Source organism: Ischnura elegans, chromosome 4, assembly GCF_921293095.1.
Source record: "Ischnura elegans chromosome 4, ioIscEleg1.1, whole genome shotgun sequence".
In the NCBI taxonomy this organism is placed as follows: Eukaryota; Metazoa; Arthropoda; class Insecta; order Odonata; family Coenagrionidae; genus Ischnura; species Ischnura elegans.
In genome coordinates this window covers 115,121,797-115,133,979 of record NC_060249.1, presented here as the reverse complement: position 1 = coordinate 115,133,979, position 12,183 = coordinate 115,121,797, and the positions used below count along the sequence as shown (strand labels likewise).

At 37.6% G+C, this 12,183-nt stretch overlaps 1 protein-coding gene across 6 annotated transcripts in view; it reads left to right on the top strand.

The window, feature by feature from the left end:
• Positions 1 to 12,183, top strand: part of LOC124157922 (PR domain zinc finger protein 10-like) — a 71,374-nt gene that overhangs the window by 13,099 nt on the left and 46,092 nt on the right. For 4 of the 6 annotated variants that reach the window (XM_046533009.1, XM_046533010.1, XM_046533011.1 and 1 more), the window contains exons 4-7: positions 5,264 to 5,491; positions 5,595 to 5,621; positions 8,771 to 8,926; positions 9,114 to 9,278. In XM_046533009.1, coding sequence (XP_046388965.1) covers positions 5,264 to 5,491; positions 5,595 to 5,621; positions 8,771 to 8,926; positions 9,114 to 9,278 — 576 coding nt within the window. The remainder of the gene's footprint in view (positions 1 to 5,263; positions 5,492 to 5,594; positions 5,622 to 8,770; positions 8,927 to 9,113; positions 9,279 to 12,183) is intronic. The other 2 variants (XM_046533012.1, XM_046533013.1) reach the window with 2 other exon arrangements.

The window sequence follows — 12,183 nt, the reverse complement described above, 5'->3', positions numbered from 1 at the left end:
AGACATCGCCAAGGTGATGTTCGGGATCTGGATGCGAATGTTATTTTCTAAAACTATATAGGTAAGATAGAAAAAGTGTCACGGCTTTCTTCCACATAGGCCCGGGTTCGAGAGATATTCGCACGTAAAGATTTCGCGCAGCATGATATCCCTTGAGTAAGCGCACCCTCTGACTACGGCGGCCGTGGCGGTGCGGTCTAGGGCGTTAGTCCCCTAACCTGTAGTTGGTATCCCAGGTTCGAGTCCCAGTGTCGGCAATATTTTTTCTCTCTTATAATTTTTGAAATCGCTGTTACATTTTATCCCCATTCGTTTTATTTAGTTACTCCGCGATTTTTCAAATTTAATATCAACTTATGGATTTTAAACGAAACTCCGAATTGTGCCTTACCATGCGAATTAGAGGACGTATATAATTACTTACACGCAAATTTCCGGGGAATTTGATCATCCTCGCCCTAGCCATTGCTCCCACAGTCTCTTCGTATATTCGCAATCTCAAGTCTTTCTCCTCAACTAATAAACACATTTGCCTATCCTCACATTCAGTTACTGACCCTAGCCAGTTTCCCCTCCTACCCATCCAGTACAATGATCCTGCTTTCCAGATGCCTACTCAAGCCGTTGTCGAGGTCTTCTTTGTTTACGTTTTGCACCCGTTTTCACAAAATTGGGCCTCGGCGCCTCATTCAGGGATTATCGAGGTTCAGCTGTGGACGGAGGGTTGTTGGGACGGAAGTCTTTTAAAGACGCCAGAAGGCAGGTCATAAGGGAGGCATGGTGAGTGGAAGGGCATTGTGTTGTAAAGATCGAGATTTCTAGGGAAGGGAAGTTAAAAAAACGTTGAAGCCGGAAAATACCGGTGCTTCAGAAATGGAAAAAAAATATTGAAAGGTGGAGGCACATGCGTCAAAAACCGGGGAACGATTCATGAATAGATGCATAATCGGTTTATTGATGCGATGCAGAGGTGTGCATCGGTGCACATGATGAGCACATTACACGGAAATTCATGTGTAAGTAATAATATACGTCCTCTAATTCGCGTAGTAAGACACAATGCGGAGTTTCGTTTAAAATCCATAAGTTGATATTAAATTTGAAAAATCGCGGAGTAACTAAATAAAACGAATGGGGATAAAATGTAACAGCGATTTCAAAAATTATAAGAGAGAAAAAATATTGCTAACATCGGGACTCGAACCTGGGATACCAAGCACAGGGTAGGGGACTAATGCCCTAGACCGCACCGCCACGGCCACCGTAGTCAGAGGGTGCGCTTACTCAAGGGATATCATGCTGCGCAAAATCTTTACGTGCGAATATCTCTCGAATCCGGGCCTATGTGGAAGAAAGCCGTGACACTTTTTCTATCTTACCTATATAGTTTTAGAAAATAACATTCGCATCCAAATCCCGAACATCACTTTGGCGGTGTCTCCTTCTGAGAAGATGTTTAGGTCTTTTTTTAAGTACCTGACACCTAAATGTGCGGAAAGGTAGGGAGAAAGTGAGCATGGGGAGATTGTTTGGAGGGTAAGACTATAGGTCCCCCCAGCACCAGGCCTCGGGGGAAAGGCAGGGTCATTGGGCTAGCCAACTTAAGAGGGGTAATTTTAAGCTCGTACTGGAAGCAAATGCCCCGTGGTTAGCAAGAGTTCTCAATGTAGTTCCAAAAGAAAATGTTCACTTTACTCTTATCCCTTTCTCCCAGCTGTTTGTCAAAATAGAATCGCCCAGGCCCAAAACGTGTTTCGGCAGACTTGTCACAGAGTTTTATCAGCTCAAGTGCTCGTAACTGATGATTCTGTTAATGGAATAGAAATGAGAGCTAAATTTTTAGAATGCATTCAATGCAATGATATTTTTGGTTGATTATATTCGAAGTTGGAAAATTGTGTCTAAGACCATTCATGTTACAAGCTCTACTGTCATTGGCCTAATGTTAATGCACACCCACAGATTCATTGTAATACAGGAGTACTGTTGTAATACTGTACTGTACATTATTAATTCGGAGGAAAATGAGTTCAGTGTCAGAAGGAATGGTAGCAGTCAATTTACAAATACAGTGGAACTTGGTTAGTACGTTTCTGAAGGGACCACTAAAAATGAACGTACTAACCAGGAAAACGTACTAACGAGGAAAGTAAATAGTAGCGGTCGGGGTTATTGCAATCAGTGAAAAAGTCGTCATAATTACAATTACTATCGGTAGTTCTCATAGGATCGCCTTCCTGAACTCTTTTCACATTTAAAATCAAGAAAATGAGCGCTACATTGAAAAACAATACCATGTGAATAAAAATCGCAATTTTTCATAGATTTCCGAAGACGATTCCATGATTACGGCGTCTATCTCCCGTGATTTATCCTATATATATTTACAGAACGAGGACGAGTGAAGCTCAGACAAGTCATTTTTCTTTCTTACAGCGTACTCGGAGAATATAACAACAACCCGGAGTAAGTCAACTGGTTTTTTAAACATCATAAAAATTGGGCAAAATTATATTGACTTTCAAATTACGGCAACAGCCGTAGACATTCGCTTCTGGAATGATACCATTTCGATTGTAAAATCGATCGATATATCGACTGATGACACGCAAGATTATTAGATTACGACGTAATTACAAGAAAATTTTATATTAGACAGTTGAAATATACTTTCAAAATTTGTCTAATGTCGTCTGCTTTCGTTCCGAGATCAAGTATTTTTAAGCTAAGCTTCGCGTGGAGATCCAGAGGACCGTCTGCTCCCGCAACAGTAGTCAAGTAAATAAGCACGACGTCGAGTTTATGGAGCAGTACTGCTTTAGATAATGTGGGAATTGTCTAATACCGTTAAGACTCATTTCTTCATCATGATAACTCGTGCAATAGCAACAATTGCCCACTCACGAACTTTGTGCGCAGCAGTGGGCACTCCCAAGCGCTCCAAAGGCAACAGAAGGTGAGGAGCTCGGGGTGGGGAAAATTGGGGCTTCTTATTGGCTGTAGTTTTTCGTAGTCAGACATTCCCGAAAAATGGGCGCATTTTATTTTTCATCACGTCACAAGATTTCAGAAATGCATTTGGATAAATTACGGTAGAAGAAAGAGATGTGGAATGAATGGAAGAATGTTAATGGCTAATAATAATAAATTAAATCATGAATTCAGACGTATGCGACCCTTAAGAAGACACTAGAGAACGAATTGCGGGTTGCGTCACGGCAAGCAATTGAGCGTACTAACCAGGAAAGCACAATTTTTTCAAACGTACTAACCAAATTCTTTTACCTGTATTTTGTTCGGATGGTACCGGGACCGAGGGAAATCGCCGTACTAAGGAGGAAAACGTGCTAAGGAGGAACGTACTAACCAAGTTCCACTGTATCTTGTATGATGTTGGGCACGATATGTTGGAAGTTCTTAATATTATTAAAATAAGACATTTCAATTCGTGCGTAGGTTTCCGCGGCATTGTTCACGATGACTGCTAATTTTCGGGTTCTCCAGCCGGGTCTGTCGTTTATGGTTGACAACAGTTTTGAAAGCCATCCTGCTTTCGTCTTCAGGTCGAAGGTGAGAAGTTTTCAAGTTTTCATTTATGAAAAGTTTTCACCTTCGACCAATCAGTCGAACTGGAAAGGAAGGGAATAAAAGAATTTGAAGCAGAGACAAAGGAAGTGGAGATCGCATGATTCAAAGCCAGGTGTTGGCGTGAGTAGACAGTTTGCTGGAGTGTATAGAGCAGTGGTAATACAAGAACAATCACCGCTATAAAGATCGCGGTCAGGTGAAGATAGGTCTCAATGAGTCTGGAATGCAGTCTAATATAACACCCTACATATATGCATAAATTTTATATTGTTTGATTTATGCAAATTATGAACATTGCAAGAAATTAAAGTGAAGGTGTCTCTTCCCATCATTAGTCTGGATAATTGGGTATTTACCGTACATTTGATTTAGGAGTTAGAGGTTTTCTATTTTAGGATGAGGTAAGATGAATAGTCATTGTCACTCATAACTGCAAAAGCTACACGAAATTACATATTTTACCATGCTTTAAATGGTAATTTATTTATCTTACTATTTTTGTGAGTAATGCCAAATGCATAAATAATGGAAACTGGATATAACGGTACCACATGATGTGAAAATAAGCCCTCACTATGACAAATTATCATTTTATTAAGGGTAGAGCAAGTGATGTCCATGAAATCTATTGTCTACTCAACCCCTTTTTTTAAATCAGGATTGTTTGGCGGTGAAAGTTCTTCTATTTAGGGAACCTCTGGAATAATGTCTAAGGAAAGGGAATGTTTTTTAGGCAATTTGAATCCTTATATAATGTACCTTCTAGGCTTCACAAAGCTTAGACTCCGTACTGATTCCTAGTTAAATAAATCAAGGCCATCGGAGCACTTGAAGTTTTTTATATGCCTATCACTAAAATATACTGCCATAGCCTTTAGCATTGGCTCACTCACTGTATTTCCTGCATATTGAAGTTGGCAATAAACTCTCTAACAAAGCTGGTTCTAGTTCTTCATGCTCTGCATACCTGCGGTGCTATTGCTGCAATGGTTTGCCCTCTTGCATCATGGCAGACTTCATCTTCTCTTCGGTATTCCAAATAGTGAATAGGAAGATAAATTATATCTCCTACCCACTTATCTTTTCAAAAATAGGCCACACGTTAATTTATTATCATGCTATGATTTTATGTTTTGCATTTTTGGGCCATTTTGTCAGTCTTTGAAATGTTTACTACTCATTGACGTAATACTCTCGACTGCCCTGAGGACAAAAGAATATCAAACATTCACAACTTTTAATGCTGCAATATTATCCCAAAAATTAATGGTAAAGCAGGTGAATGGCTGTTAGAAGCATTCAATTGTTACTTTACACTCCATATGAAGTTCATTTCTAACACATCCCTAGCATTGATAGTACCATTGATATTTACTACTGCATAGCATTCTGTCCAGATGGATGTATGAAACACTTGAATGCACAATTACACGGAATTCTGGGAAGTATCACTAATTCATTTCTATATTTCTCTACTGATTGTTATTGAATATCTGAGAAAGTTTGAATTTTGCTGGTAAAATTTGATCTGAAGATGTCAGTTATGAATGGACGACAGTGTGAATTGTATGAAAAGTTGAGAGTAACCTGTGTATCACATTCATCAAATTTTTCCCCAGCTATGCTGAATACAGGCTTATAAGTTTTTTCTATCTCTTTTGATTAATGCTTTCAGAGCGTTGTATGAGAGAAGATGTATCAAAAACCAACTTTATCTCTAGCAATGAAGTTGATAACTTTCTTTCCAAAGATTATTGCGAAGTAGACAAGGGAGGAGAGCCTATAGACTCCTCGGCACATCATTCAGTACAACTTAGACGCTCTAAGAGACATGCAACACGTAATAATTCAACCAAAGACGAAAGCAAGCAAGTTGCATCCAATTCACCCAAAGGGGGAGATTGTAAGTGGCGTTATTATATCAATTATATTGAAACTTATTCTGTATAGCATTCCATCCATTTTTGCCATACATGCAATTAAGTCAGTTTTTTTTCCTTCGCAAGCTTACATTGAACAAACATGGAACAAAGGTAAAAATGTGTTTAGAACCATTCTTTTAATTCATTTTTTATAGTTTATTTTGCATTTTTACCAAGGCATAAATTAAAGATGTACTGATCTCGGATGTTACCATTATTTTTTGTTTTACTGTGGTATTCATTAATTTGTTTTTTCTTTAAGAATACCCATGACTAAAAACTGATGTCGATGGTTATAAAAGGAAATTATGTCTCACTGTGTGGTATCCCAAATAAAGAGCATCTATTATGACTAAATTATCGTATTTCTCCGAATATAGTCCCCCCCTAATTTTGTGGCCCCAGTTTTGGGAAAATTAAAAAAAAATATGCTGGAATATTTGCTCTTTTGATTAATGCTTTCAGAGCGTTGTATGAGAGAAGATGTATCAAAAACCAACTTTATCTCTAGCAATGAAGTTGATAACTTTCTTTACTGAATGCTCTTTACTTTTTACACGGGCATTATTGGAAAAAAATATTCAGATAAATACGGTACTTGAGACAAATATTTTTTTCTTAATTTATTAAAAAATATTTAGTTTTCTTAGATTACTTACTTTGATGCTAAAAATGAAAACCGGCACACAAAATGTGGGCAGTTCAAAGATTATATTCTTGAACTTACGCTTTCTCAATCATCATGTGCCAAGTGTTGTGCCATTTTCAAGCACCATACAATATTTGACTTCAATCGCAGCTTACATTTGCCTTTAACTCATAAAGTATTATCATAACTTTCCTTAATTTTATTTATTTTACAGAAAAATCTAAATCTAACGAACTTCATATTAGTTTTGTTTTGCTTCGTGGACAATAGACCTCTGGACACCTATCAAGGTAAAGACCTTTCTGAAAAGTACGTGTAAATATTAATCTAAGTGGCGTAACACTTTGGCCGTATAATCTTGCATTTTTTTATTTCGAGCATTTTAAATAGCTGTTACTTGCCATGCAAGAAGAACGTAATTCGCACCACTGCCATCTTGAATGACGTCAGCTCATGCAATAGTGTTGTTCGCGTCCGTGCGCATTACTGTAGAGGAGGTAAAGAATTAGTGATTTTGTGGATATTACGCCGTTTCTGTTGTCGTACGTATTTCGTCGATTTGTCGAAGGGCAGCTATAAGTACTGCATTGTGCCTATGTGCAGTAATACTAGTGGAAATGCCTCAAATAAGTATTTTCACACGGTTCCCCAAGACGGTGAACGACGAACTGTTCGGATGAAAAAGTGCCGACGAATTTCAGTCTCTTGATTTATTGGTACTTACTACGAAAACTCTAATATAATTAACTGAAGTAATTCTTTCTTGAAACTAGGGAAAGACTGGACAATGTTAGAGTAACTCGAATATATGCTTACAAAACCAAATGAATAACTACCGTAGAACCCTACAGCTCATTGATAGGTAACAAATGTAATGATAATAAGCGGATAGTTTTATCTCCTATATTTTTGCTGTAGGTAAAGAATGTAAGGAACAGCAACAGAAAAAGGGGAATTTTTTATCCCATTAAGTTACTTAAAAGTGAAATTTTGAGCAAGTGGGCTACTTCGAAGAAGTTCCATATTATATTTTCCACACATCAGGAAATACTAATTGTTAGGTCTATTAAATCGGAGATTTCACCGCTTAAAAATTTCATCAGGTGGTTCTACACAAATAAATAACGGGAAATTTAGTTTTCCTTAAAATGCCAAATAAAAAAGATACAATACCACTTAGAGTAAAGTCTTACGTACCCAAACTGGCTATGCAATCCTTACACGAAAGAGTCACAACTTCGCTTTCGCCGCTCTCCTCCAAAAGACGGGCTTCAAAAACATAGTTTTTCTACGCCGAACCTACGAATACGATCACGGACGATGCATTCATTTTTATCACTCTTAACCACAAAACTTTATAGCATCATCGCCGTATTCTTCTCGTCTGACTCTATGTGAATAAAAGGATTTAGAAATGTTAGCATCAACTAATACCCTAAGAAAATCAATTTCCACTCGTGGTGATATACTCAACTAGCCATCTTCACTCCCCGGGTCTCAGAATTTATGTAGTTACTATTAATTCAGTAGTTACTATTTATACCTATGAATGTAAACATTGAGGCAGTTGAAAATTTAGGCAAGTTTCTCGCGTCTCCCTTATCGAAACGCAGGATCCATGATGCCCACGGAAGCAAAATAATATCCCTAGTAACTTTTTCACTCTTCGGAAAAGCACGTCACGGCGATATTATGTTCACTTCTCAAAGTGAAACGCTAACGAAGTGCCGATCCGTGATGAAGATCTCCTTGCAAATCCGCCGAACCCCCATGAATTTCATGGGACCGCCGCATGGTTGCATGAGCTGACGTCATATTTCCGTCAGCCAATGGAAATACGTATTGAGGTGGGAGTGTCTGCTGATGAGAAAAGCTTCCTTTTCTTGCGATTAAAAAACATTCCATGGAAAATTATTACATATAATAAACGTTTTACGTATATATTTATCCTTATTGATTTTTTAGAACATATTTGAAGGCAAATTAAAATTTTGTCCAGAGGTCTATTATGTACTGAAAATAATCAACATTTTTTCTATACTTATTCTAACATTTCCATTCACATGTTCTGATTTTATAATTGTCATTCGAAGTGCAATTAGTAGAGCATATTTCAGGATTTCCATGAAAATGACTTTTCCTCATTTTGTGCGAAACCTTAGTACCACCAAAATTCTTGTGAGATGAGATTGTTGCTCTGCTAGTGTGTGACCAGGCAATTCAAGGTCAACCACATCATTTTATTTCCTATAAGTTGAATCTAATTATCGAGCATAATATTTTGAATTTGTTTTAATTAAAATTGTCACCTCCTTATACTCAATGTTGTACCTAATTTCTATTTTTTCCCTTATAATGTTTCTGTGTATGTTCTGTTGTAGAGCTAAATTAAGGCATGTCAGTCTACCTATTCATTGAGCAGAATATTGACAGAAAATTTATTATAATGTAGGTAACTGTCCTAGGTACTTGAAGTAAAAGCTGATGCTTTCCCTGCGAATATATTCTAAAAAGGCTATTCGGGCTTCCAACCGGATGGTCTCCCTCCTAGGTACTGTCCAATGTGTTTGTAATAAATGAGTTGTTTTCAAGCTCTCTCTATGTTTTACAGATTGTGATGACTGTGACTTCTCCTATGGGAAAGAGTGTCCAAATCACAAAATTCAAAGTATCTCAGATAAACCAGTTCCATCGAGAGCTTGGGCAACCCTACCTGGTGCATATTTGATGATCACTAAAGTATCTACAAATACTGGTGGTGGGAAAGGTATAGTTTGATTGTATCTTCGTCTACAAATATATTTAAATGTGTCATATACTTATTTAATTATGCATGTATTACTATTGATTTATGAAATTAGTTTGTGCCTTAATAATGGAATAATATGCTTTATATGTTGACTGAGTACTATAATTGCCTATGCTGAATACATAACTGTTTTTGTACCTTTTAGGTCATGGAGTATTTGCTCGAAAAACGATACCGAAGAGAACTCAGTTTGGACCAGTTGAAGGTGTTATTCAAAGTAAAAATGACCATACAGCTGTACGCCACAAACTTGAACTCCTCGTTGAATCCGAGAATGGTGAAATGCGATTATTAGATGTTTCTGATGAAAGTAAGTAATATAAGTTCAGCTCTAGGTAGATGATTTAAAACAGATTTTCTCATGATACGTATTATGTTCTGCAGTGTAACCTTGGTTGATCCATAAGTCTTACTATGTTGTTGGGAGATTTTAATGATACTTGAAAATTATTACATTACTGAGAGGATTTTTAAAGTTCACATGAGCACAATGACTCCTTTGAATTCCAAAAACTGCCTAAGATATTGTGGCCTCAAGTGTGGTGAAAATGGGCCTCAGAAAAATGGCAATTGTCATGACATCCCATCTCTCATCACTTGAGCAAGCAAATGGCTAGGAACCAGTCTGGAATCATTGCAACAATGCGAGAAATTTAGGCCTCCGGAAATATGATGCCTATGATCAGTGCATTCCCACTCTGCCAAGATAAAGATGAATTTTATGTTGATTACAATAGGAATTCCATGTATTAGTATTGAAACCAGGAATGATTATGTCCATGACTTTGACGTAATGTCAACTCAATCCTGAATTTGTGGCATAGGTAATGTGAAAAGAAAAAATGATCGACCTTATTTTAGGAATGATTGTGATTTTTGTTTGAATTATTTTATAGTTGAATGTGTAAACCACTTAATCAAGCAGCAATAATGAAAATGTTGTAAGTCACAGTTTGAAGATAAAGTATAGTAATCGAGGTACACCCATGTCTCGTATAGCGCAATTTCGATTAGCGCAATTTCGATATAGCGCAAATTCGTTCCTCGGGGAAACATTGCAACGCAGTGTAGCCTAATCAAAATTTTTAAACGCTCTCGTGATAAAACGTGAACTTGCGCTAAGTACACACGTAATTTCTATCAATTTACGCATATTAATATTATTTCTTGCCTCAAATCTTCTTTTTTGTTTATATATTAATCGAAATTCATTGCTGTGCAATTGCCAAAAGTATTACTCGTCATTGGGTCCAGATAGCCGGCCTACCGAAGATTTATCTCGTCTCCTTAACAGAATGATAATAAATAATTTAGATCGTTAATTAAGCGTGGGGCTAGTGGAAATGAGTTTTTTTTCAGCAATACGGTCTGAGACGTATTTTTGCCGTCGTAGGTTACCGGGCGATTGACTTCCAGGTAGAGGGTCTACGCTAAAGCCTTCAAGGTCATCGGTATTCACGGGGCAGAAATGGAGCGGTGGCCGAGTTGCGCATGAATAGCATCAACACATAAAAGGGTCCGCTATAGAGTCTCAAACACAATGGCTTCGTTCCCTCCCCGCAGTCATAGGCCTTCTGCGTCTCAGGAATACAGTTCAGCAGAAGAAGGTGATTTAGATAGAGCCATACAGAGTAAAAACCAAGAGAATATGGCAAAAAATAGGAATGCGTGTAGAAAAATCAAGAATTTATCAAGAAAAACCATAAGCCTAGAAGAGGACTTGAGAGAGGTCAATTGCTTTGAAAATGGAGAGCGTCAAAGCGATATTGCGTGGAAGTTTAAACTCACGATGCCTTATTTTGAATAAAGACGAAGCTAAAATATCAGTGACCTCAGCCGCACCAACTTCAACCAAGCGGTCTACACATACGGAAAGTTCATGGTGAATCAGTACAAAAAGACGAGAGTGGTAATCGCTCCGAGACATTTAGTGAAAGCGGTTGGTTCCAGAATTTAAACGGCAAGCAGGTATTTTCAGTGCGGCGATATCAGGTGAATATGCAAGTGTTGATAGCGCAGCCATCACAACATTTTCTGATGAACTCCAAGCTGTAATTGAAAGTGGCTCCTTTCCCCCTCAACTAGATCTAGTGTTGACGAGACGATATTCTTTTGGAAAAGAATGCATTCTCGTTCATTCATTTTCAGGGAAGGAAAACCTGGGTCAGATTTCAAGGCATTTAAAGACTGTTTCACGTAGCTGCTAATGACTCGGAGGACTTCAAATTAAAATGATTTATCATTCATAAACTCCGCTAGCTATGAAATGGCATTTAAAGTAGCATTTTCCTGTCATTTCGATGAGCTACAAAAGGGCCTGGGTGACACAACAGTTGTTTTTAGACTAGTTTGAAAAATCGTCAACTGCCGGCAACGCATTACGATCCCCTGAGATAGCAGATGTTAGCCCACCCGCACGACAGGATGGAATTTCAAAAGCACGTAAGAATTTTTTTTAACGTGAATAAAAGTATTTGAATGTGTGAATACTATCTTTAAAGATGTTTTAAACTATAAATATGTATAGAAATAATGTTTTCTAAGGCTTTTTATGGGAATATAGATGTTTTAGAGGAAATTCAATACCAAAGACCTATGCTACCAGGAACGCATCCCTATCTTCCCTATGTTAAAACGCTCTCGTATAACGCAAATTCGTTTAGCGCAAAGACCCCAAGGAACGCATCCCTAGCGCTATACGAGACATGGGTGTAGTTAAAATTCAGATTTAGCAGAAACAGCTGTAGTTGTGCCTATAGTGAGACTTTTTGTGATTATTAATCTACCTCTTCGTCAGAACTTTTCGGGTACTTGTCATGTCAGATAAAAACTTGGGCTATGTCGTCGCAGACATTGACATGGCAATATAGCCCTAAAATATTTTTTCTACCTTTGGGGTAATAACAACATTAATCTATATGGAGGGATTTCTTGTTTTCTTAACAGGTGTTGCTATAATGTGCTTCCACTGTATTGCTCTTTTTGTGTACTTCGAAATGATTAATCATAAAATTGGCTTGCATCAAACCAATTAATGTTTGCCTTGTAATCATTTAGATGCCTCACTTAGATATAACAAGGCGTCCTATTTATATGTTGGGAACTTCCTGTACTTAATTAAAAAGGTTGCATGCTTGTCCAAAAAATGTGGCCGTGAACTTGTTTTGGATTAAATCTTCTGTTCTTTATTTTTTTCCTGGAGTAAATTATTAATT